We start from the raw sequence: 25,182 nt of genomic DNA, 5'->3' as shown, positions 1-25,182 counted from the left end.
CGCTTACTGGTGCAAAGCTGCACTGTGTTGCTTTGGGTGCAACAGTGACTCTTGCGTGCTCAGCTCTGTGTACCTGTGCTCCAGGGCATGGAAAGGCAAAAACCTCAAATCCTCTGGCAGATGTTGCAGTGTAATCGCTTTTCTTACCCTTAGCTGCAATCGGGAAGAGCGACATGCTTAGGAGGCTGCTGGAGCTTCACGTCCTGGGGCTATGGGGTGAGCTGCTGGTGACCCATCGCTCTACAGCCATGTAGCAGGACTTTAAGAAGTCTTCTCCATTACTGAACACCCCCCTGCCAAGCCCCGGTGCACGAGCAGTGTGCAGAGACAGTCTTCTGCCTGTGCTGAGCTCTTCTGGGCATCCAAAGTGCGTTTTCAGACTTCCTCGATCAGCTAGGTGAAAAGTTCCCAGTTCCTGTAGATGTGGGTAAAAAAGTTAAACCCCAAACCTGCCCCGGTGGGAGAGCAACGGGGAGCTGGAGGGGGGGGGATGCCCTGGGCCGCGTGGGGTGGTGGGAGAGGCGCTGCCGGCTCTCAGCTGCTGGTGCGGCTCCTGCCGGGTGCCAGTTTCTGTCGCTTGCTCCTGAACAGTGACTATGAGAACAGCATGCCAGGGAAGAGCACGAGTTCCCAGCTATAAAAAGCCTTTGTTTTATCCCAGCGCAGCATCGGCCTGGCTCAGCCTTGGCAGAGTTTGGATGTGCTGTGTTTAATGATGCTGGAGCCCCAGCCGGTGCTGGCCTGTTGCTTCCCTGGTGTCTCTCCCTGCAGACCAGCCACCCCCTCCTCGGTGCCTGCCTGCACCCTCAGGACCCAGCCAGTTTCGGTGAGCTCGGAGGTGCAATTAAGAATGGAAGATGAGGATTAAAACTGCGCTTAATACCTGAAGCGGCAGGTCAAGGGAGCTTGGGAAGGGATCTGGTAGCTGGTACCACATCCTTCTCCTCGCTGCTGCCTGGCATCGAGCCCTTGGCACGAAGAGGGGCTGAGCACAGGCACGCTTGCTCGCATGCCTGCCCGGGCTGGGGTAAACTGAAAGGGCCCATGCTTGCACCCGTGCACATCTGGCGCAGGTATGCTGGTGCATGTCCCTGCTCAGATGAGGTCCAGCCCTTCGAGCTGCAGCTGGGCACTGGTGACCGTCCGGTCAGCCCCACGTCTCTGGCTCATGTTGCACGTCTGAAGGAGGCTGGTTTTCCACCAGCCCATCCTAAACCCAGCGTGTTACCTAACTGACTCAATGCATTGGCCTTTCCCTGTCCTGAGGCTTGCTGGGGCAGGCTGGAGAGGGGACCAGCTGCAGGAGCAGCCCGGGCAGCCCCATGGGGTGCGAGACCCTCTCCAGCCTCCCCTGGCTATCAGGGCAACCCCAAGACACCAGCGCTGCTCTGGGTGAGAAACAGCTTTTGCCAAAACGGGAGCATCCTATACGGAACTTGAGATTCTCGTATGCCATTCTGTCACCTTTCTGGCATAGGTTTATGTCTGCAAAACTCTTTTCCTCCCTTCTTAGGTGGTGTATTGGGCTTGCTGTATGGTCCTGCAGCCATGTCAGTGCCGTTTCCACCTTTCTGAAGCTCCAGGGAAACTTCCAGCCTGTGCTTCGCTTGAAGGAAGAGAGAGCTCGCGTCTGCCAAGCTCCTGCAGCCGTCACCTGCTATCTGCTGAACGGCAGCTGCTGATTATCTGCTTTACATGTCTCGGGTAATGCCTTATCCCATGTGCTTGGTGAGGGGGGTTAATAGAGCCAGAGCAGTCTGTGTGAACCTTAAACACTTAATGAGGGTTGTCGTGTGCCTACAGCCTGTTTGGGGTGGATAAGAGCATGGGACAGGGATTAAACTGTGCAGGGACTTGATATCTGCTTAAGCAGGAGTACCAGTTTGCTTAAAAAAAAAGAAATCATGCATGTAGGATTGTGAGGGTGATTTACACCTGACTGAGGCTCGGGATTGCCAGGGCTGGCCAGACCCCCTTGCCCTGTATGGGGGGAGCAGAGGGGCCCTGGCAGGGGGGCTGGTTAGACCCTGAACCTAACTGCAGTGGCAGGGTGGGCTAAGCCTATGCACCTGCTGGAGAAGGCTGCAAAGAGGTGGGCTTGTGTCCTGCTGGCTCAGAACGATCCCAAAGCAGCTCCCAAGGAGCCTACAAAAAGGGTATTTGGAGGCTGACCTGAATCTGGCCTGTGTTAATGCACCTGCTGGGGGGGGGGGGGAAGCATGGGTGCAGCAAGGGCAAGTGAACTGGGAGGGAGCCGGGGGGGGTGGGAAATGTCTTCCTTTCTTTTAAAAGAAAGCTCTGGTTGTGGGAAGCCCTCTGTGAACGAGGGGACCTGTCTGAGCAACGTGGGCTGTGCCACCGATGCCGCTCCCCAAAGCGAGCTGCAGACGTGCCAGGCTGGGCTGCTGCAAGGAGAGGACCACTCCTTGCTGGCCGTCACAAGAAACCTCCCCCCAGGAGGGTCCTTGGCTCCTTGCGGGGAGAAACGTCTTGCAGGACGAAGCCCTCGCTGGTTCCCTTCTGGTCTAGTGGGTCCGTTCCCCCCTGGGCCCCGTGCTCGGGACCAGCTCAGATGGACACTCGCTTCCTCTCCTGCCAGGTGAAGCTGCTCCCAGCACATGCCAGGAGCTCCATGCGTGCCCAGCCAGGAGTGCTGCGCTGCTCCTTCCCCACTCCCGAGCTCTCCAGGCAGGGATCTGCCCTGATCCACCCCGTCTCTATATATAAAAATGCATTTGTAAACATCCACTGTTTGTTCTGCAGCAACAGCCAAAGGGGCTGCCCTGGTCCGTGGCGCACGGGCCCTTTCCCAGGGCAGGGGCCTGAGCCCGCCTGGGGCTGGAGGTGCGAGGCTGCCGGGGCCCCGGGAGCCGCTCGTGTCCGGAGCAGAGGGGATGAGGCTCAGGGTGCTCTCGCTCGCTCTGTGCGAGAGCCGGCATCTTCGTGCTTCAGCTTTTCCAGCTGCAAAACTGGGACAAAGATACTGAATCACGTTACTTCCCCCGCCTTAATGGAGCGATGGAGACTCTCCCTTCCTCTCCCCAGCGGAGTTGGCTCCCTGGGAAGGGAGGGCTCCGAGCTCTCGTTGTGTCTGGGAGAGAAAAATACCTTGCTCAAGCGCCAAAGAAGACATCAGAGGGGTGTTTCGAATGCCTGGTTTAGCCGCCTCTGTCCCGCTGCGGGCGCCGTGTCCCTCTGCTCCTACCTTTGAGCCCAGCGGGAATGTGTCCCGGAGACGCTCTCCCTGGATGCAGCGCTTCCCGAGCAGGGCTGCTGTGGGGGGCAACTGCAACGAAGCCGGGGTTCGAGCAATTGCGGTTGCATCACCATGAAGGTGAGGCAGGCAAAGGCTTAACGTCGGGGAAATGAGAGTTGTACCACTCGCAGGAGCTGGGTTTCACCAGCGTGGTACTCGGGCAGTGGGTCCAAATGGATGTTTTCCATCAAGCATCCCAGAGCTCCCGCAGGGGGAGAACACCCTGATGGAGGCTGGCCCGGATAAAACTGCCCGGAGCGGCCCCGCGGCTGAGCGCAACCCTGCTCCATGTGTGCCTGGCGCAGAGCCGATGGCAGGAAGCCCTTTGCCCGGGCTCACCCAGCGGAGCCGTGGCCGAGCCAGGAGCAGAGCCCGGCCTCCTGTCTCCATGCCTGGCCTCTCCACTGAGCCCAAGTGCCCTCACCACTTATCTGCGGACATTCCCACAACCGCCTCCGCTTTATTTTTCAGACTGATAAGCTGCTTCACATGACGGGTCATGCTGGAGTTGCACAGATAGCGGCTTGGAGAAGACGGAGACTTTTCTCCTCTCATGCATGTTTCATTTCTGCCGTGCACCATTCATGTGGGATGACAAATAACACTGTAAATAGTAAGTCCAAGGCTCAGTCCAAGCCAGCAATTAATGAAAGAGCTAGGGGCTAAAAGGGGTTGCCTCAGGCACTCATCTGACTTTGAAAAACCAAAACAATCTTGTAAAGATGAAGCTCGTAAAAATCAGGCTCTGTTTTGCTAGGTCATGAATGGGAAGGAATGCCAACGGCTAATTTTTTTACATGTAATTTTTTTCTTCTTTGTCAACATTCCCCCATTTGGCTGAAACTTCAAAATACCATATTTGGGGAGTGCCTGTCTTATAAGTTCCAGTATTTGTATAAATAGCCAATAGCGAAAAAAATCACCCGCTCCGGAGCCCGAGCAGGGGCCCTCAGGAGGAGCGGAGCCGCGGGCAGCGCCTTGGCCAAGGCGGCTCAGTCTCCGGAGCGAGGCCCGGGCAGCGCGGTGCCTTGCAGGCTGCTTCTGCTCACCGCTGCACGTGAAGCGAGCGTGTTGGGTCAGGGCTGGGGCTTTCCAAAACCCAGCAACTGCTGCCGCCGCTCTCAAAAGCGGGAGGGGGAGCGGTGGACTCCACCTGGCCGTTCCCTCGCGTTCAACCTCCCTGGGGGGAGGCCAGGCAGCCAATGTAGCAGTGGAACACTGACTGCGAGATGCTGGGGATGTTTTCTTTCAAAGCAGGGCTGTCCCTGGCCTTCCCTCCACTAGTGGCAGCGGGGGGGTCAGTGTCCCCACTGGGGACAGTCTGCCCATTCCCACCTGCCTCTTGTCACAGGGTGCAGCCACAGAGCATCCCTGGTCGGGTGGCTGGTGAGGTGGTCGCCCAAGGAAGGGGACCCTGCCCTGTGCCCCCGTAGCTCCTCTTCCTCTGTACGGGGAGTGCTGGGAAAGCGAAGGGACTGAGCTGAGGCCGCTCTGTGCACGGTGCCTCGGTGCATGGCGAGGAGCCCTCAGAGAGGGGCTGGGGTGCACGGAGAGGGGCCAGGGCACCCAGCGAGGGACTGGTGTGCAGAGCAAGGGACTGGGGTGCACAGAGGGTGTTGGGGTGCACAGAGGGTGTTGGGGTGCGCAGTGAGGGACGGGAGTGCGCGGCAAGGAACAAGAGTGCGCGGAGAGGAAGCAGGGTGCACAGCGAGGGACTGAAGCACACGGTGAGAAATGCCCGGTGTGAGACTGGGGCGCACAGTGGGGGATGTGTGACAAGGGATGGGGGCACGAGGTGACAAAGTAGGGTGCACAGTGAGGAACGCATGGCAGGGGACCATGGTGCAGAGCAAGGGACCGGGGCGCGGGTCGGGCCGGGCCGGGCCGGGGGGTGGCGGGAGGCGGCCCGGAGCCCTCCCCCGTGTCGCTGGTCTGCGGAGCGGGGCAGCCCGCGGCCGCCCCCGCCTTTAAAGGCTCCTCCTCCGCCGCGGGGCCGCAGCCGGCCCGGTGCAGCCCCGCCAGTCCGCCCCGAGGGCCGGCGCCGCTCGCACCGGCCGCGCCGCGCCCAGCGCAGCCCGCAGCCGCGGCGGCCGGCGCACGGTGAGGGGCGCGGGGCTGCCGCGCACGGCCACGGGGCACGGTGAGGGACGGCACAGCAAGGGACCGGGACACACGGCAAGGGACCCGGTGCACGGACCCGGAGCACAGCAAGGGACCGGGACACACGGCAAGGGACCCGGTGCACGGACCCGGAGCACAGCAAGGGACCGGGACACACAGCAAGGGACCCGGTGCACGGACCCGGAGCACAGCAAGGGACCGGGACACACGGCAAGGGACCCGGTGCACGGCCCCGGGACACAGCAAGGGACCGGGACACACGGCAAGGGACCCGGTGCACGGACCCGGAGCACGGCGGGGAACCTGGACACGCAGCGAGGGACTGGGGAGCGCAGCCAGGGTGCACGGCGAGGGACCGGGGCGCAGGGTTCGTGCCACCCCGGCAGAGATGACTCCCCTGCCCGCCGGCAATGCCAGCGCCTGGGGGGCGGCAGCCCTGGGCACCAGCTCCAACTGCAGCGGGGCCGCCAGCCTGAGCCGGCAGTGGGCAGCGGGGGCCGCCCTGAGCCTCACCGTGCTGGTGATCGTGGCCGGGAACTTGCTGGTGATCGTGGCCATCGCCAAGACGCCGCGGCTGCAGACCATGACCAACGTGTTCATCACCTCGCTGGCCTGCGCCGACCTCATCATGGGCTTGCTGGTGGTGCCGCCGGGAGCCACCATCCTGCTGAGCGGACACTGGCCCTACGGCACCGTGGTGTGTGAGCTGTGGACCTCCCTGGACGTGCTGTGCGTCACGGCCAGCATCGAGACGCTGTGCGCCATCGCCGTGGATCGCTACCTCGCCATCACGTCGCCGCTGCAGTACGAGGCGCTGGTGACCAAGGGCAGAGCGTGGGCGGTGGTGTGCCTGGTGTGGGCCATCTCTGCCTTCATCTCCTTCCTGCCCATCATGAACCACTGGTGGCGGGACGGCGCGGACGAGCAGGCGGTGCGCTGCTATGACGATCCGCGCTGCTGCGACTTTGTCACCAACATGACCTACGCCATCATCTCCTCCACCGTCTCCTTCTACGTGCCCCTGCTTGTCATGATCTTTGTCTACACCCGCGTCTTCGCCGTGGCCACGTGGCACGTCCAGCGTATTGACAAGGACAAGGTGAGGTTCCTGCAAGAGCCCCCCAGCCCAGGCTCCAGGGGCACCCGGCGGCGGCGGCCGTCCCGTCTGCTGGCCATCAAGGAGCACAAGGCGCTCAAGACCCTGGGCATCATCATGGGCATCTTCACGCTCTGCTGGCTGCCCTTCTTCGTGGCCAACATCATCAAGGTCTTCTGCCGGCCGCTGGTCCCAGATCGGCTCTTTCTCTTCCTCAACTGGCTGGGCTACGTGAACTCAGCCTTCAACCCCATCATCTACTGCCGCAGCCCGGACTTCAGGAACGCCTTCCGCAAGCTGCTCTGCTGCCCCCGCCGCGCCGACCGCCGGCTCCATGCCGTCTCGCAGGACCTGCAGCGCTGCCCGTGCGCCTTCAGCCCTCGAAGGGGCCTCGCGGAGGACGGCAAGGCGGCGGCACCCGGGCAGGACGGCGAGGTGCGGGGCAGCAGCCGGGCGGAGGAGACCGGTCTCTCCGGCGCTGGCCACTGGCCGCGGCCCCTGGGCGAGTCCCAGCTGCTGGGCACCCAGACCACGCTGTGTTCGCAGCTTGACGAGTAGGTACCAGGCTTGGTGCGGGTCCTGGGGGGGGGACCGAGCCCTTTGGGGGGGGGATGTGGGGGGCCGGTGGCCAGGGATCCCTGGTGATGGTGGGGCTGCAGTCTGGGGGTGCAGTGTGGAGCCGGAGGGTCCTGGCAGGGGGTCTGGGGTGCTGGGGGGGGCAGAGGAAACCTCTGCCTCCGGGTTTCGCCAAACTGCTGCCCCCCTGTGGGGCTGCAAAGCTGATGTGCTCCAGGCTGGTCCTGCCTTGCCCCTTGCCGGGGACGTGCCCCCAGCCCGCTCGAATGAGGCCAGTTATTCTCAAATAAAGAAAACACTAGAGAGAAAAGAAAAACAGCCAAACACAAATGCCTCAAACCCTGGGATTTCTTTCCTTCTCCTGCCCCCTCCTGCTTTCTGCATTTAAAGCATTAAAACCCAGGCAGTCCCTCTGCAAAGGGGGGGGGGGGTCACTGACTGCTTCTCAGCACTAAGGAGACCCCTTCAATTACTGTTTGCCAGAGCCTAGGGCTCTGCCCGTCGTTTTGCCCTCCGATGGACTAAATTTGGCAAGCTAATTTCTGTAGTTTCCCTCTGTCCCTCGCTGTTGTGAGCCCTTTCTGCTGGCCGGGGGGGAGGTTTCCTCACAGCCGGGGGCACCCTGGGGTCCTGCAGACAGATGGGTGCAGACCCCTGAGCTGGTGTGTGCAGGGTGCTCTGTGCTGCCAGCCTGCGCCCTCGTGCAGCTCCGCACCTCATGCAAACTGCAGGATTTTTTCTTCCCCAGGCTTTTTATTAGTATTACAAAACATGAAAAGTTTTGGTTGCTGTAGGTTTTAACAGGCTTCCCTTGGGCAGAAGCCGCTTCTGCAAGTTGAAGGCAGGAGAAGTTACCGCTAACACGAGGAGGCACAGGGTCCCTGCCTGCGGAGATGCGTGGGGAAAATGGGACAGCGGGAGTTTCCTGCAGGAGTGGGCTTCACGGATGGATTAATCCGTCCTGTGAAAGCGTGCACGTAAATCATGGAGAAGATGTGGGCTCTCGATGCACCGTCCTCTCCTGCTTAAGGTTCACCGGCGAAGAGACGCCAGCAGGTGCCTCAACGTGACTGAGCCAGAGAGAGAAGGGAAGAAGGAGGTAAGGGCGTCTTCCTCCTCGCCCAGAAGCCGCGGCGCTCTCCGGGCCGCCCGAGCGGCGGGGACGAGCCCCGTCGGGGTCTGCCCCTGCAGCAATCGCCTCCGAGCTAGCTCGGAGCGCTCCGGTGCGAGCTCAGCAACCAGCACGGCCCTGCTGGAGCCTGGGATGTGGTCGCCCTCCTCAGAGCGCCTTGAGCCTGGGCTGGAGCGTTTGTTCGTGGCTTCAGGCTGTACGGGCCAGTGTTTCTTGGCAGCCGAGCGCCTCCGCCCTGGGTGCCCTCTCCGCACGCTGCCAGCGGCTCCCCCTCTCTTGCAGCGCCGCAGCCGAGCCCCCTCGCGAGGGCAGTCCCCTCGGGCTCCTCTCCCCAGGGCTCTGCCGCCCCTTCGGAGCCGGAGAGCTGATGCTGACGTGGAAAAAGCTTGGGAAACCTCCCGAAGCTCGTGCCGAGCTCCGTGCTGCCTGGCGCTCCGCTGGGTCCGGCCCGGCTGGGGGCGGCACGTGCAGCCCCCGGGGCCGCTCGGATGGAGAAGCTGCCGCCTCGGGACCGTTTCCCCATGGGGCAGGTGTTGGGTGCAGCAGCCAGACGCTCTGCTCCGGGGACCCCATCTTTCCGGGCACACCATTTCCAGCTCCGAGGGAGGACTCCGAGGGCTCCCGGCGCAGAACTCGCACGGGGCCCATGGTCCCCACAAGGAGAAGCGTTCATCCTGAGCGGGACGGGACGGAGCTGCCGCAGGGCTTGGATGGCCCCGCGGTGATGGACGAAGGGGCTCCTGCCAACGCCAGACCTTTCTGTGATCCTTGCGGCTGCACCGACCCCCCCGGGGCTGGGGGCTGTCGCAGGAGCCTGCGGCGAAGCCTCCGGCAGAGGAAAGTGAAGGAGAAGCGCGAGCACGGCTGGGCAGCCCCCCGCCAGCTCCTTGCACCCTGCATTACCCGGGGCGCACAGAGCGTTACGTGCAAACAGGTGTTTGCATTTGTGGTGCTGTGCATGTACCTCGCTGTAAATCCGTGATGACTTTTTGGTTGTAAACAGGTCGTGCTGACTGCAATGTTTTTGTTCTGTTCTGTCATGCCCCCTTCCCCCCAAACCCCTGTGTGAAATAAACCTTCAACCCCCTTCGCAGTGACTTCAAAGGTGTAAAAAGCAGATGGATGAGCGGCTGCGGCGCCTCTCCGCGTCTGGGACACCCCTTTGCCCCCTCGGCCCCCTGGTTCCCAGCGAAGCAGGCGGGAAGGGAGAGGCTTTGCCCAGGTCCTGGGGATGCTGGAGGGTCTCGCCGTGGCACAGGCGGGTGCACGGGCCCATGGGTGCAGCCCTGGGCTTCGTGCCTGCACAAACGTGCCCAAAACCAGGCAGCCCCATCCCACCCTAACTGCAGTTCTTACCACTGTGGACGCTGGTGCTCGGGGCTGCAGTAGCAGGAATAACGAGCTGCAAGCGGGGTGGGCCATGAGCCTCATGCGACCGCGCGGAGGGAGGGCAAACGCCCCTGGTTCAGGCAGCACCAGTGCCCTAAACCACCGAATAACCCTCACTCGGCTGCTCCGGCCCTGCGCTGCTCCGAGCAGCCTGAGTGCAGGCGGCCGAACGGCTCCTCTCGGAGCTGCGGGGCGGTTTCCAGTGCCACCTCCTGGCACCGGCATTGCTCTCCGGCTCCCACGCCGGGAGGCGGAGGAGGAACCCGCTGCCCCGCCGCGGCGCCCGGCTGGTGGCTCCCTCGGGATCCTTCCTCGGTGCGTTTTGCTTTGAGCATTTAGCGAGCGTGAGGCTGCTAAAGAAGCAGGAGAGCCAGGCTCCGGGCAGCAGCTGTCAGCGCCCAGCGCCGGGTTAGCGGCTCTCGCAGCCCACCCCGGAGCGCGCATCCCCCCCGCTGACCCAGCTCGGGGCCGGCTCGTTAGCCCCCAAGAGCCGCCACGCTAACGAGGTGCTTGCAAACCCCGGGGAGGGCGAGGGGAGCATCCCCAGGCGGTGGGATGCTGCACCCTGCGCCGCTGCCGCCGGGCCCCTGCTCGCAGCACGGGTGTCCTCCTTTCCGATGAAGCTGAACCTGGCTAACGCAGAGCTATTTCTGCCTCCAGGCTTAATTGTTCACCGGTTACAAGCGGCCCTGGGGATCAGGAGTGCTGGTGAGGGTATTGGTGCCATCTGGGGCGGGGGGGGGGGGGGGGGGGGGGTTACTCACCCCTCTGAAACATCTGTGCTGCATTTCCAAATTGCCCCCCCCTGGCTGGGGGCTTTCCTCCTTATTTGCCGCAGGCGCTGGTGGTCCCTGCTTGTCTCCCCCTTGCTGTCCCGGTGCTGCTCCCGTCCCAGGCGGCTGCTCGCACCTCGGTGGTGCCAGCAGAGACTCCCCGCGTGGCTCAGGCTGTTGGTGTAAATGCCAAATGCTTGTTGTTCCCGTGATTCGCAGAGGGCTCCGCGTGCTCGCCGAGCACTGGCTGCTTCCCAGAGGCTTTAGCGACGCGGCTGCTCTGGTCGGCCAACGTTGCCCCGTGCTGGAGGGTGCCTGGGCTCTGGCTTCCCCAGCCCTGGCTGCTGCGTGGAGGCAGTTCTTGCTCCCAAAGCTTATTTCATCTGAATTCAGAGAGCTGGCTTTCCCCTGCCCGCCCCGTGGCGGGACGCACGTGGGTTTGGGTGCCAGCTGGGTGGGTTTGTTCCTCGCTTAGCGATGCGGGATCCTGGCCGAGGGGGTGTTGGTCCGGCTGGGACCCCACCACGGCCGGTGGGAGCTGTGTGCACGCGGCTCTGTGCCCCTCGGCCACGTCTCCTCCATCTCCTTCTGCTGCAGAGCAGCTGAGTTTTCCCCGGAACGTCTGCAGGAGCCGTCTGTGCCACCGGCGATGGAGCAGCCGCGGGGGGCCAGCTCTTCTCCCCTCTCCTGCGGGACGCCCTCGGAGGAGCGGCCAGTCGCCGTGCCGTGGGGTGAGGCTCTTGGTGCAGCAGCCATCCCCGCCGGGCAGAGGCGCAGGGCTGCTTCGCCCCAGCCCTGCGTGCACCCGCCAAGGGTCTTCTGCAGGGCTGGGCGCCGGGGGAAGCTTCCTCTTTCCTCTCCGCACGCCTGGGGCGGCGGGGGGGACCTCGTGCATGCGTGGATGGGGCTGCAGCATGCACGGACGGGCTGCGGCGTGCACAGACGGGCTGCATCTCTGCAGGCTGCGAGCTCAGCACCAGCGCCAGGAGCTGCGTGGTGGAAGAGGGCGACGACTTCTTGGAGCATCTGGTTCTGCTGAAAACCGTAAGACACGGCGCTCGCTAAAGCCCTGCGGACAAGCAGGGCCGGCTGGGCCATGGTGGTGCGAAGCCGGCATGCGCGTGGCTGGGCTCAGCCTGCCACGGGGCATCCCTTCGCTCCGCAGATCTCCCTGGGGCCGGACGCCCGGGATGAGCTGCACGTGGTGGCCGTCGACTCGAAAAACACCTGCGGGGAGCGCAAGCCGGTGCCCATCGCCTCGCTGCGCCTCTCCGTGCTCCCCATGGTAAAGCCCCCCGGCGCAGTCGCGGCCCGCGAGCACGGTGGCCCGTCCGTGGGGGGGGCCACAGGGGGGGCCCGGCCGCCACCGCCGCGCGCTGCCCTCGACCCTCTGCCTCCTCGCAGATCAGCCTCAAAGGCCTGGAGTTCGTCCCCCCCGTCACCTTCGTGCTGCAGTGCGGCGCGGGGCCCGTCTACCTCCACGGGCAGCACCTGATCCGTGAGTGCCGGACACGGCGGGGGGGTCGGTGCCGCGGGGCCGGGGTGCCCGTGCGGCATCGCTCCCAGCACAGCAGCGCCTTTCCTCTTCCCAGTGGAAGACGACGGCAGGTCTGAAGCCAGCGAGGACGTGCTATCGGAGGAAGATGCGGGCGATGAAGAGGATGCCAGCACAGCACAGGATGCAGAATAGCCGGTGCTGGGGGAAGGCTTCGTGGCGCCCGGGACAGGGGAGCATCGAGAAGACGTTGCAAGGACGCAGGGGACATGGCCACGTGCATGCGGCATGGTGCATCCTCGCGGGGCACAACCCGTTCCAGCTTTGAAACTTGTCCTTTGCCTCCCTCGCCCCCTCCCTCGCCACCATGCCCTCAGGAATGTGCTTTTTTACCCCCCCTTCTTGATGCAATAGCAAAGTGCAAATATCCGGAGCTGCCTCCCACCCGTGCTGTTGTGCTTGTCTCGCCCTCGGTGCCTGCTCCAGCCGCTGCCCCCTCTGCTCATTCCCGAAACGCCCGGGCTGAGTGCGTGGTCCTGCTGTGCCGGGGGTTGCGTCACGCTTGCCGCAGCTGTGGGGCAACCGGGGCTCCTCTCCCGTGGCCCCGCGCCGTCGCTTCCCTGCGCTGCCTGCTGCTCCACACCCAGCCCCAGCCTGGGGGTGCCGGCGGCTCTGCGGCAGGCCGTTGAAATCTGGGGGAAAAGGGGTGCAAACCGGCTCTGTCCTCGCTGACGCTCCTCACCCTGCCGCCCCGCTCCGGGCGCCACGCGGGGCAGGAGGTGGCGGCTGTGCCTGACCAGGAGCTGGGGGCAGGACGGGGGGGGTCCCTTTCCCCATGTCCCTGTGCCTGCAGCATCGCCTCCTCGCAGGATGGGGGGCGCCGGGGCCCCGGGCACGGGAAGGGAGGCCTCGCAGGCGGCTCTGCCCGACTCCTGTGTGCCCCTTCCTTCGGCCTTGTTGCACGGTGGATGGGTTCCCCCCCCCGCTGCCGGTGCCCGTGCCGGTGCCCAGCTCCGTGGTCCTGTGTTTATGCTGACGGTTCCCAGGTGAGATGTTACCTGGTGACCTGCGTCCTCCCCATCCCTGCGTCCTCCCCATCCCCGCGTCCCATCCATGTCCTGCATACTCCCATCCCTGCATCCCTCTGCCCCTGCGCCCCCCCCATCCCTGTGCCCCTGCATCCCCTCTCTTGCATCCTGCATCACCCCGTCCCCCCTCATCCCTGTGCCCCCATCCCTGCATGTCCCGGTGTCTCTGCCGCCCCCGTGGCAGGGCCATGGCCGGGCTCTCGCTCTTCCTCGACGTGCCGCTCGGCAGGGAGCCCCGCGAGCTCCTCAGCGCCTACCTGGCGGACGAGTCCCCAGACAAAGTGTTCCTGGACGACCGGGGTAGCGCTGCTGGGGGGGGGGGGGAAGGACGCTGGAGACCCGATGCCGCACCGCAAGGAGCCGCTGGGAGCGGGGACAGCCGCCTTCGCCGGGGCCGCCGCGGAGCTGGCGCTGGGCAGGCGGAGCGGAGCGCTGCTGCAGAGCCGGGTAGGGCCCCGCGCGGCGCTGGTACTGCGCGGGGCAGCCGCCCCCCCCCCCCCAGGTCTACCTGGCCTGGCCGCAGTGGGGTGAGTGACGGCGCGACGTGGTTATGGGGGGCCCCGGGGGCTTTGCGCCACGCCGGAGCCCTGCAGCCCTCTCGGCACCCCAGACCACTACCGGCATGTGTTCACGGACGTCCGGCCGTACAGCTGGTGGGACGATGCCACCCAGGCAGCAACCCCCCAGGAGCTGCTGCGGCCGCTGCAGGTACGGCCGTGGCCACCGCGCGTGGCTCCCGGCAGCCCACAGCCGCCGCTCAGCCCGTTCCCGCGCGCAGGACGCGCCGGAGCGCTCCATCGTCCTCCTCCATGCGCCCCAGGAGAGCAGCCTGGCGCCCAAGCAGTGGCAGGAGGTGGCCGCCGCAATGGAGGTGGGTGGCGAGCCGGAGGGCGCGAGGCTCTCGCAGCGGGCCGCTCTCCTCTCCGTTCCCCCCCCCCCCCCCCGAGGAAGCGCATCTTCCCCTTCTTCGTCATCCCGGTGCAGGGCCTGGCCTCCGGAGACCTGCACCGAGACGCCTGGGCGCTGCGGCACTTTGTGACTCGAGGGTTCGAGCTCTTCTGCGCCCAGTCCTTCTCCAAGATCTTCGTCTTGTATGGTGAGTCCCAGCCCCGCGAGCCCTGCAAGGGGGGGCACTGGCTGCCTCTCGCTCGGGGCTGATGGGGGGGCATGGGAAAAGCCGTAGGGCTGGCGTGGGGCATGGGAAAGGCTGATGGGGGGGCGTGGGAAAGTCCGTGGGGCTGGCGTGGGGCGTGGGAAAGGCTGATGTGGGGTGTGGGAAAGGCCTTGGAGCTGATGGGGGGCTTGGGAAAGGCTGATGGGGGGCATGGGCAAAGCTGTGGGGCTGGCAGGGGGCATGGGAAAGGCCATGGGGCTGATGGGGGGCGTGGGAAAGGCTGATGGGGGGTGTGGGCAAAGCTGTGGGGCTGGCAGGGTGCATGGGCAAGGCTGTGGGGCTGATGTGGGGTGTGGGAAAGGCTGTGGGGCTGATGGGGGGCGTGGGAAAGGCTGATGGGGGGTGTGGGCCACGCAGTAGCCCCTGCTCTCGGCATCCCGTGCCGGGGGCCATCCGGACCTCGCTGCCCTCCGCTTGGGTTGGCTGCAGGAACGGCGCGGGGGACGCGCTCTCCCCCTCGGCCTCCTTAACTTTGCAGCCTCTCTTTCCCGTCGCGCAGGGAGAACGCAGGGCTGGGGGCCGCCGCGGTGCCCGCGGGTCACTCTGGCAATTGCCTGTTTGTCGAAACACAGCGCGGTTACGTTGCAGCCTTCCCGACGGCACGGGGAAACGCAGCCAGAGGCTCTTCGGAACGAGCAGCCGCTAGAGTAATTTAATTACCCCCCTAATTGAGAAGAACTGCCCGATTCCCTTAGAGGCACGATGTTAGCTGGCAGCGGACGAGCCTGCACAGAGGAGCCCTGAAGCGTGGGCAGGGCGGGCAGGGAGGGCTGCTGCCCGCGGGACGCGGCTCCGCAGAGGGCGGAACGGCCGCCGGAGCCCTGCGGAAGCGCGTGCAGGGCAGAGCCGGGCCCCGAGAGCAGCCACGTGCCACGCAGGGTCTTGCGCAGGGTCTTGCGCAGGCTTCGGACGCGGGAGCCAGGGAGGCACAAATGGGTTTTCCAGCCGGCTCGGTGCTAATCAAATGCGCTTGCTTAGACGCCTTGCCGGGGCTCCGCGTCGCACGGCGGCGGCTGGCAAAGCCGACAGCCCCGCGTGCCGCCACGGCGTGCCGGCCTCCGTGAGCTGCTTTAAAAAAGCAGCTGGAGGCGGCTGCTGGGATGAACCGGCACGTGCTGGAGGCGCACGAGGAGGGAGGGGGCGCGAGGGAGGGACCCGCGGTTCCCTCCGCTCCCTGCACCCTGCCGACGCGCCAGGTGGGAAGGAGACGGCGAGACCTGGCACCGCTTGCGCCTGCCTGGCGCCCCCCTTCCGCTGGGAAACCGCAGGGGAAAGCTGGATGAGCAGCGCTCCTCCGGGAGCCGGAGAGCTGGAGAAAGGCACGTCGCTATCCCCTGACGGAGAGCGTGATTAGGAGCGCCGGCGCGTTCGTCATTTCTGCCTCGGTGAGTCGGCCTGGAAACTGCCTCCGTCTGGCACTTCTCTTGGCTCTCAGGGTCTGCCGTCCGCATGTCGTGGCCGGGTGTCCTCTGCTGTTCCCATGCCGTGGCCGTGCGTCCCAGCCTGGACACCCCGATGCACGGGCACAGCCCTCGGAGGAGGGATGCCGCGCGTCCGGCAGAGCACGGTGCTGGCCACGGCCTCGTGCTGTGCTCGCGCTCGCGCTCCGGTCTGGCCGCTCACGCGCCCGGCAGCGCCGCAGCCCCTCGTCTGAGCGACGGAGGTGTTTTGCAGGCCGCAGGCAGGGTGCCAGCCGGGGAGGAAGAGCAATAAAGGCTGATGAATTCGTTTCTCCTAATTCCTCGGATGGGGTTGAAACGCGCTGTTAATTGGGAAGCTCGCCGAGTGCCGTCCGCCCGGCTTGATCCGACAACTCTATTAAGACATCTCGCTGCGCGCGGATTGAGTCGTATAAAGAAATCAGGGAAGAAAAGCAACACAAAGTGGATTAAGGTCAGTGCTGGCGCCTGTGCAGTGCGCGGCGGCCTCTCGAAAGCCCAGCGTGTGGCAGGGCAGCGCGGTGCGTGCAGCCGCCGTGGCACCGCCGGTGGGTCCGGACGCGGCTCCCCAGCGCCCAGGCCGGCCCCGTCCTCCTCGGTGCCCTCCCTGCGCCCGGCTCCCTTCCCCAACCCGGCCGGCTGTGCCCGGCTTCATCCTGCACCCTGCTTCGGGAACGCAGGCGAAAGCCCAGCCCTTGCCCGGCGCCGCCGCAGCCGGAATGCTCGGAGCCTCTCCGGAGCATCTCGCCAGGCTTTGCCGTAACCATGGCAACTGCGCGGTAATTAACGGCGGATGCTCAATGTCATGGAAACGAGCCGGGAGCCAGCGGGCGGCTCGGCCCTGCCGGCCTGTCCCCTCGCCCCTCGCCGGGACGTCCCCGCTCAGAGCACGGCGCTTCGCAGCCGCCGTCACCCCAGTCCCGCTGCGCCCACGGCGCGGACGGCGGCAGCTTGCGAAGGGCCGGGAGCCGGGACGGGGACGGGGGCGAGAATGGCAGATTCTGCATCGCGTCTTGCACGAAAAGGCAGCCCCAAGCTCCTTACGGTGTGAATATACAGGGCCGGAGCCATCGGATGATACAAAAGCAGGTTTTCAAACTCTAAATGCCGAATGGTTTAAAGACTTTCTTTGGGGAATAATTGAAAACAGTTTTGGCACAGAGCTGGGAAGTGACAATGAAATTTTAATGCAGAATATACTCCACGTAGGATGAAAACTGCCTCAGAGGTTTCTTTCTGCCTAACTTGGTCCCCAGTGAGTCTGTGGGTTTTGCACAGCGCTGAGTGCCGGGTGTTCGTCACACGGAGCTGGCTTCCAGGAGCGGTAGGTACGGAGCGGGATGACAGGCGGTGAGTCCCACGGGGGTTCCCTTCCCCGCCGCCTTCGGTCTCATCCCCGTGTGGTTTCGCCCTGATAAAGAAGCTCTTTCTCTCTAGGAGCCTCCGATTCGAGGTGTCTGCTGGACCTTGGAGCCAGAGCCCGTCCGCGGTGTGATGGGGTCGGCTGTTGGCCCCGCTGCGCTCCCTGGATCTGCAGCGCTCCAGCAGAGCCGAGGATCTGCCCCTCGGTGCAGAGGATCTGCCCTCCCATCTCTCCCGTGCGGAGGTGTTTGTGCCTCCCCCCGCTCAGGGGCTAATTCCCACATCTGCAGGGGGCATAAATTGCAGTGTTTTTGCGCTTATGCCCGAGCACCCAATTATTGCAGGAATGCACATTTATTTTATGCATGAGTGCCCAATTATTCCATGCACGAGCACCCAACTGATTTACGCACGAGGGCCCAACTGGTGCTTGCACCAGCACCCACGTAGTGCTTGCAGGAGCACCCACATAGTAAATGCACGAGCACCCACGTAGCGCTTGCACAAGCACCGACATGGTGCATGCACGAGTGCCCAAATACTTTGCGCACGAGGGAGCAGCTACTTCCCGCTCGGTGCCTGGTTAGCGTGCGCGCGGGTGCCCACCCAGTTCATGCACGAGCGCCCACGAGTGCCGTGCGGGGCGCAAGTGGCAGGTCTCAGGAGCCGAGGGCCGCGGCAGCGCCTGCACAAGAGGAGGCGAAGGGGGGGCCCTGTGCCTGTTGCAGCCGCTCCATTGGTCTCAGAGCTGTCCAGGAAATGGCCCGTTGCCCCCCAAACATCAGCCCGCCAGAGGAGCCGGCAGCACAGGTTTAAGCAAGAGCATCAGCTGCAAGGGGAGGTGATGCATGGGAGACGTGGGGGGACGCGGAGCAGATGGGGAGGGGGGCACCCCGGGCACCCCGAGGGGCCGTGGCACCCACGCTGGAACGGCCCCACGAAGACGCGCGGCTGAGCCACTGCACCCCGGCGTCGGCCCCTGCGCCCCCGTCGCCTCGCCAAAGGGGCTGGGGCGCACCGAGCACAACCCGGGGTGGAAAACCCAGGTGAAGAGGGGGAAGAGCCGCTTGGCCGAAGCGGCGCCCAGGGCTGGGGGCGCTGGAGCAGGGGCGGCTGCAGCCGGCAGAGGGTGTTGCAACGGAGCCGCCGGGCTGCGCCGCGGCCAGTGCCGAAGCACATGGAGCTGCAGCGGAGCCACCGCGGCCAGCGCCAGGTGAGTGAAGCAGCATCGGCCGTGGGGCGAGCTGGGGGTGGGTTGCATCCCAGCGCCCGGTGTGCGACCGGGTGGCTGCTGCGCTCGGCCGCCCCTGGCTTGCACAACTTAATTCTCCGCTACAGGTGCCTCGCTTGGAAAAGTGCCCTGCAGGGTGCTGCCAGCATGCGGAGCAGAGCGGAGGCAGCGTTGCCTTACCGTGCTCTTCTGTGCGATGGCAGAGGGAGCGAAGGTTTCTCCCCACGGCTAATTAGAGGGAGATTTCTGCAGCTGGCAGGATCCTTCACGCACAGAACAAAGAGCTGCGAGGGGCTGGCGGCAACGCGAAGGCGATCGCACAGCTTCGGTGTCAGCAACAAGTGTGACTTTATTCTGGAAGGCGTCTGCTGTCCCCAAGGACGTCCTTTATGGTGGGGGGCCTTGCAAATGCATGGGAGGAAGCAGGCAGGGCTCAGAGAAGTTCATTAAAAACCCGGTTAATTTAACTTCAGACTGCTGAGCTTGAGGTGGATTTTCCGAGACATGTTACCGAACTCCTCGGTCCCACTGGAGACTCCCAAAATCTGCAGAGTCGTGTTTGGTCCTATCGAATTAGGTATGTGAGGGCTGAAAGAGTGGAATAATATCTGATGCAGAGAGAACGAAAGGGGGCTGCACGCCCTGTGCTGCGAAAGGGTGGGCGCAAATATGCAGAAACAGCCCAGGAAATTAAAGTTTGCTTGAGAAGTGTTTTGAGATGATTCGGTGGGCAGGAGGGGAGGGAGAAGGACGCGGATCACGAGCGCAAGGGAGGCGGCTGTGGCCGGAGTGCAGCCGGCAGCAGCCGAGGGCTGGGGTAGGGATTTGTTTTCCGGGACTGATCTAATTTTTGCCCATGAATTTCCTCCTTGCCCCCTGCCCCTTGCATTTCCTTCACTGTCGTTTAAACGCGATTCTGGCACTGCTTTCGGCAGGGCCGTGCGGTGCCGTATGAAAGTGCCTGTGATGAGGCACCCGAATTGCAGCAGCGATGAAATACAGCCTCTCTGCTGCCCGACGCCACGCTTTAAGAGCGCCTGGTTAATCTCGTTAGAGGGATGGATGAGCAGGGTGCAGGCGCACGATGTTTTGAGTCAGTACTAAAGTAGCAGAGCATCTTTATTTGTTTATCCGCTAATGTCCTTTGTTATTTCCAGAAACATTAGAAACTAATTCCTGGCTTAGCTGCTGCTTCCCTTTTTCCTCTGCCGGGAGCTGCCCCTTCGCGTCAGCCGGAGTCGGGCGGAGGCAGGACTGCCGCGAAATGTTTGCTTCCAAGGGACGTGGATGAGCCCAGATTTCGGTGAGCGCTGCCTTCTCTGCTGCTCCCCCCAGCTCCGCGGGCGCGTTTGCTCCTTTTTCCTTTCTCTTCTTTCCAAACAGCCGTAACGGCTGCTTAACTCTGTGCTGCCTCTGCCGCCACTGGTCTCGCTGCCCGCGCGCCGCAGGGGGGCTGGAGACCGGCGTCGTCTCTAGGCTGAACCTTATTTTCCCTTTTCCTTCTCGGGAGCCTGCAGCAAAACCCTCCATCCTGACACGCCGGAGTCGCCGGCCTCGGGGCTGAGCTGTAGCCGTGCCGCGGAAAGGGACCTTCCCGAGGACCCTGCAGCCGGGGATTTGGGGCAGGGATCCGGGCCGGGAGCCGCTCCGGGGCGGGACGGCCCTGCCAGGACCCCCTGTCCCCCAGCTTTGGGCTGAGCGGGGGGCTTCTCGCCTGCCCGGGCAGCAGGGGCGCCCCGTGGGGCTCGGTCGCAGCTGGAGCACGGCTCGGGCTCGGTCCCCCCCTCCCGCGTGCCCTGAGCCATGGAGCCCAGCGGGGACCGGGACCGGGAGCGAGCGGCGGCCAACGCCAGCCTCTACGAGCTCGTCCTCCAGGACCGCTCCAACGCCAGCGCGCAGTTCACCGGCGTGCAGCTCATCCAGTCCTTCAAGCCCCTCATCATCCCCTGCTACGCCCTCGTGGTCCTCGTCGGCATCTTCGGCAATTACCTGCTCCTCTACGTCATCTGCAAGACCAAGAAGATGCACAACGTCACCAACTTCTTCATCGGGAACCTGGCCTTCTCGGACATGCTGATGTGCGCCACCTGCGTGCCCTTCACCCTGGCCTACGCCTTCAGCCCCCAGGGCTGGATCTTCGGCAAGTTCCTCTGCTACTTCGTGTTCCTGATGCAGCCCATGACCGTCTACGTGTCCGTCTTCACGCTCACCGCCATCGCCGTCGACAGGTGAGGGTCCGCGGGGGCGGCGGGGGCTGCTCAGCCTCAGGATCGAAAAATCCAGGACCTCTTTGAGGTTTCTCTGCATCCTTTTTAGCAGCATGAAGGTTTTGCTCCTTGTAGAGGAAATACTATGGGGGGGGGGGGAGGGTTGCTTTGTTGTTATTTCGCTCTGAAAAGTGATGTTTTGCAATTCCGTGTTTGCCCCTATGAAGTGATCTCTACCAAAATCCGGTTCAAAACCCAGGCAGGTTTGTGCTCACAGGAGGCACAGGTGCTGCAAAGGGACCGGTGGCGTTCCTCGTACTCATCCTTCAGTGACGCCTCTGAGGTCGGCCACTGACTTGCACCGTGCGCTGGAGCAGACGCGACGGGCGAGTTGTGTCGCCCCGATTTCCCCGTTCAGCTAAAAGCCAAACTCTCAGACGAGCCCGGGGCCAGTTTCTGAGAGCTGAGCGCTGCTCATTAAAGGCAGCCTTAGAAGAACGGAGTTTTCTGCACGCAAGTAAAGGTGAGCTTTTCCTGAGAGCTGGCACCCGAAAGGCCTCGCCTGGATGAGCAGCTCGGCACGGCCACTGCTCCGGGCTCGGGATGGACTTTGCCTTCCCCGGGCCAGTTTGGGGTTAGGGATGTGCTTGTTTCCTGCAGGAACGAAGCTGCTCCTCCAGCTTCCCGATGCTCCGGCTGCGCCCCTCGCCCTGCAGCCGCAGGAAAACTGCGGCGTTTTAGTTTGGGCTAGTTTGTGTTATAGCACAATGCACAATGCAAAACAGAAACAACTCGAAAGGAAAAGCTCTCTCAAACCCCAAATACCCCGCTGTCGGGAAGTCGGGCTGTCCTGACAACACCAGAAGCGTTTTCGCCACAATTCAGTGTTGCACCGAAGCTAGTGTGCAGTCCCGGGGCTCCCAACCTGCGCAAAAGCATTGGAGGATAAAATAACTTTGGAAAGCTGCCAGCGCGGCACGGAAACACGCGGCTCCCCGCTTTGGGGCAGCCTGGCCGCTAGCCCCCTCTCGGCTTGGCTGGGCAAGCGGATCCTGCCGCCCCTCCGAGGCGTGGGTGTTTTTCCTTGCAGGCCCCCAGTTCTTCATACTTTGTGACATAAATTTGTGTGAAAATCACACCGTGTTGTGGCACCTGGGTGAAGCCTTCCTTGCGCCTTCCTGAACGGACACGGACAGGATCTGACGGGGGGGGTGTTTTATAAAAACTGTGTTTCCATAGATACATCAGTTCATAAAAGAAGCTGCAAATCCCTCAGGGAACAGAGACACAGGTGGTCTAAAACAGCGATATAAGGAATGCCTTTAATGTGAATTCGCCTCCAGCTCCGGCAGAAGAACAAGAAAGAGCCTACTGAAGTGAAGACGGCAGAAAGGGGGCGATTTAGGCTGCGTGGCTGAGAAAGCTTTGATAGTTCCTTAGGATGCTCTGAGAAGATGAGTTTGGAGGCCGGATCACAGGGAGTTTAAGGGAAACCGTTCCCGCAGCGCGTACGTGCTGGCTCCCTGGCCAGCGCGAAGCCGCCGCGCGCCGGGGAGAAGGGGCAGGTCAGGCACCACCAGCGCAGCCACCGCTCATGCGTCCCCCGTCGGCGGCCTGAAGTGTCTCTGGGGAGAGACTGGGTTGTTTTGCTCTTCAGCAAAGCCAGTTTTTGTGAATGCAAAGATTTACTTAGGTTTATCCTCCTACCAGGCAGCCGCTGTCCTCGCCGTGAAACGGCCCCGTGCTTTCTCCAAACGGGCCGGTTTCGGCCCCGACGCAGGGCGGCGCTCAGCCCTGTGCCGACCTCCCCGCGCTTGCCGCCGCTCTGCTCGTTTCTGCCGAGCCCGAGCAGGATCCCGCGGCCGAGCGCGTGCCGAGGGGCTGCCTGGGCTCGCGGCTCTTTCCCGCGCGCGAATGGCGACGGGTTTTTTGCACCTTGCGATACGAAACACTGCCTCGCAAGCTGAGACGCTTGACGGTAGCGCCTCCGGGGCTGGGGGGGCCGAAAGCAGCCGGGAGCAGTGGGCTCGCTGAGCCCGGGCTGCTGCCGAGGGGGGGGGGACGTTTCGTACGCGAAGGGCACTGCCTAAAACCAAATTACCATCGCTAAAAATAACTAGCTGGGAGCTCAGTTACTGCAAGCCTTTGGCCATAAAAGCCGGTAAGGAGAACAGTGCAAGATGCACAGAGAGGGAGGAAATAGAAGATGAATTGGTAGCTTTTCTTTTATTCAGTCGAAGTGCTGCCTGGAGTCCCCGAGTCGGCTTCGGAGAAGCTTTCCCCGAGGGGGCTGCGGACATCCGTTCCTAGAGAGAGCGGCTGTCCGAGCCCGCCGGGGTCGAGCCGGGGGGGTGCAGCCCGCCGGCTGCAAAGCACCGCGGCCGGGGCTCACCGCGCGTCTCTCCCGCAGGTACTACGCCACCGTGCACCCCCTGAGGAAGCGCATCTCGGTCACCAGCTGCATCTACGTGGTCGGCGGCATCTGGCTGCTCTCCTGCGCCCTGGTGGCGCCAGCCATCGCCCACACCTACCACGTGGAGTTTCGGAGGGAAGGCTTCGCCATCTGCGAGGAGTTCTGGATGGAGAAGGAGCGGCAGCGCCTGGCCTACGCCTACGGCACCCTCATCATCACCTACATCCTGCCCTTCTCGGCCGTCTCCCTCTCCTACATCTGCATCACGGTGAAGCTGAAGAGCCGCGTGGTGCCCGGGCACCCCACGCAGAGCCAGGCCAAGTTCGACCGGCTGAGGAAGAGGAAGATCTTCCGCCTCATCGTGCTGGTGGTGGCGGCCTTCGGCATCTGCTGGCTCCCCATACACGTCTTCAACATCATCCGGGACATAGACATCAACCTCATCAACAAGCACTACTTCCTGCTCATCCAGCTGCTGTGCCACTGGTTCGCCATGAGCTCCTCCTGCTGCAACCCCTTCCTCTACGCCTGGCTGCACGACCGCTTCCGCTGCGAGCTGAGGAAGATGTTCGCCTTCAAGCAGAAGATCGTCCCCGCCAACAACTGCGCCGCCGTGAGCGTCGTGCTCTGAGGCCGGGCGCGCGGTCCCGGCTCCCCCGCTCCCCGCAGCCTCCGCGCTCGCTCCGGCGGCTTCGGCAGCCTGCCCCGCTCCCCGCCCCTGCCCCCGGGACCTCCTCCGCTGGGAGGTAAACTGCAGCGGAAGGAAACCCTTTTCTCACCCCGAATCCCGTCTGGGGGAACCGCGGCTGCGTTTAACAGCGTTCAGCAACGTGCAAGGGAGAGAAGCCCCCGGCTGCCAACACGCAGGGTCGGAGAGGCGTTTCCCACTGACGCGCTCCCGGGGAGCCACCGATGCTCGCGTGGCCCGTGGGGGACCGGCCGAGGGACCGGAGGATCCGGGAATCTGGGATGCCCCGCGGAGACCTCTCCTCCCAGCATGCCCGGGGCGCTGCCACCCGCGGCAGGGAGCGGAGCGGCGGGATTCAGGGAGGGAAAGGCTGAAAGCACACGGATTTTCTGCTGACGGGGCCTCGCTCCTCTCTGGAAGCGGCGCCACTAATCCCCCGGCACCGGCGCGCTCAGCAGCTTCCAGCAGGACCCGGCGCCAGCAGCCCCTGGGGCCGTGCACCGCGCAGCACCTCGCCCCGAGATGCTGCCAACCGCCCGTGCCACGGCTTCCATCCTTCGAACGAGGCGCGCGAGGAGCGACGGGCGCCCGGCCGGCACCGCCAGCGGCACGGGGCGCCCAGCCGAAGCGGGTGCAAGGGGCTGGGGAACGCTGGGCACGGGGAGCGGGGGCAGCTCCGGGGTCTGCAGAGGCAAGGCGCAGCTGCACGCTTCACTTTGCGCCTTCAAACACGTCGTTAGTCTAAATTAATCAAGGAAATGGGTCTGCAGGAGGGCGACGGAGCAGGGGGAAAGCGTTTAGCTGTCGTGATGGCTTGGGGGGCTGGCGGTAGCTGCTGTTTCATTAAATGGCTTTCATTAAATCGATTCCCAGGTGCTGGAAATGGACTTCTCCCACGAGCCAGTTTCTGCAGGAGTGTCAGTACTTTTCCTGTAACCTCGGACCAGGCAAGGAGACCAAACGCTGGCCTAAGGTCACTGAGGTGGTGCCAGTGCCCAGAAATCGGGTGTCCTAGATAGCACGGTTTTGCAGCCTAAAATCGGGCAGGAAGGACGCTGTGTTCCCCGCTGCAGGGGACCGCCGCGCTCCTGCTCGTCCCCAGATACGGACGGTGAAAGCCCCCGTGTTCGCGCACACACACACCCGAGCCTCCCCAGGCCCCCAGCTCCATCCCGGCCAGGACACGTTTCTCCCCTGGTGGAAGCGGGGTTAAGCGTGTCCCGCTCCTGCACGCCTGTCTCCCGAGGCAAGGGCGCCTGTTCCTCCCGCTGCTGGCGCGCGGCTCCGTCGTTGCTCCCCGCCGAGCCGCTGCAATTTGCCTCAGCTTTGCGCCTTGCCTCCGAGGCGCAGCCTGCACCGTCCGTGATTGCACATTGTGTGCCTAAGCCGAGCTCTATTTATAGCCCGTGGGGCTCCGCGACCGCCCAGGGAGCGACGCCGCTCCAGAGCTCAGAGCAGCTGCATTTTCCTGCGCAACGTCCCCCGCCAAAGCCGATGTTCCTGTGCACGGTGGCTGGGTCATCAGAGAGAAGCAGCGGCGAGCGGGGGCTGCCCGGCGCGGACCCGGGCTCTTGCCCCCGGCTCCGCAGCGACAGCCGCAAGGGCAGCGCTGACGCGGGGGGACAAACACCGCGGGATGGGACTTGGGAGAGGAGGACGCCAGGGCGCCGGGTGTGCTGCCGTACGGCGCCGAAGCTGGCTCCCGGGAGGAAAAAAGGGGATTTGAATGCTTGCGGGTGCAG

General features: G+C 63.9%; 3 protein-coding genes across 3 annotated transcripts; all 3 read left to right on the top strand.

Moving 5' to 3' along the window:
• Positions 1–5,765: 5,765 nt before the first annotated feature.
• ADRB3 (adrenoceptor beta 3) lies at positions 5,766–8,119 on the top strand. Its single transcript, XM_067312277.1, has 2 exons — positions 5,766–7,027; positions 8,080–8,119. Exons 1-2 carry the CDS (start codon positions 5,766–5,768, stop codon positions 8,117–8,119), a joined length of 1,302 nt encoding a protein of 433 aa, XP_067168378.1.
• Positions 8,120–10,992: 2,873 nt separating this feature from the next.
• LOC136994450 (nucleoplasmin-like) lies at positions 10,993–12,033 on the top strand. The gene is made up of 5 exons (XM_067312276.1): positions 10,993–11,074; positions 11,305–11,387; positions 11,509–11,628; positions 11,748–11,841; positions 11,936–12,033. Exons 1-5 carry the CDS (start codon positions 10,993–10,995, stop codon positions 12,031–12,033), a joined length of 477 nt encoding a protein of 158 aa, XP_067168377.1.
• A 7,902-nt stretch (positions 12,034–19,935) lies between these two features.
• LOC106486037 (prolactin-releasing peptide receptor-like) lies at positions 19,936–23,960 on the top strand. The gene is made up of 2 exons (XM_013944561.2): positions 19,936–20,360; positions 22,750–23,960. The coding sequence occupies exons 1-2, from the start codon at positions 19,936–19,938 to the stop codon at positions 23,381–23,383; spliced, it is 1,059 nt and encodes a 352-aa protein (XP_013800015.2). The 3' UTR covers positions 23,384–23,960.
• The last annotated feature ends 1,222 nt before the right edge of the window (positions 23,961–25,182 follow it).

Source organism: Apteryx mantelli, chromosome 29 (assembly GCF_036417845.1).
Source record: "Apteryx mantelli isolate bAptMan1 chromosome 29, bAptMan1.hap1, whole genome shotgun sequence".
Taxonomy (NCBI): domain Eukaryota; kingdom Metazoa; phylum Chordata; class Aves; order Apterygiformes; family Apterygidae; genus Apteryx; species Apteryx mantelli.
Note: the sequence above shows the minus strand (reverse complement) of the source record. Positions and strands in the feature narration are given on the sequence as shown.

Bases quoted from the DNA above. Each gene is read 5' to 3' on its own strand.
- ADRB3 (XM_067312277.1), top strand. From the start codon at position 5,766: ATGACTCCCCTGCCCGCCGGCAATGCCAGCGCCTGGGGGGCGGCAGCC. The intron at 7,028-8,079 runs GTAGGTACCAGG...CTCCTGCTTAAG, and splicing joins CTGTGTTCGCAGCTTGACGA to GTTCACCGGCGAAGAGACGC.
- LOC106486037 (XM_013944561.2), top strand. From the start codon at position 19,936: ATGGAGCCCAGCGGGGACCGGGACCGGGAGCGAGCGGCGGCCAACGCC. The intron at 20,361-22,749 runs GTGAGGGTCCGC...TCTCTCCCGCAG, and splicing joins ACCGCCATCGCCGTCGACAG to GTACTACGCCACCGTGCACC.
- LOC136994450 (XM_067312276.1), top strand. From the start codon at position 10,993: ATGGAGCAGCCGCGGGGGGCCAGCTCTTCTCCCCTCTCCTGCGGGACG. The intron at 11,075-11,304 runs GTGAGGCTCTTG...GCATCTCTGCAG, and splicing joins GCCAGTCGCCGTGCCGTGGG to GCTGCGAGCTCAGCACCAGC. The intron at 11,629-11,747 runs GTAAAGCCCCCC...GCCTCCTCGCAG, and splicing joins GCCTCTCCGTGCTCCCCATG to ATCAGCCTCAAAGGCCTGGA.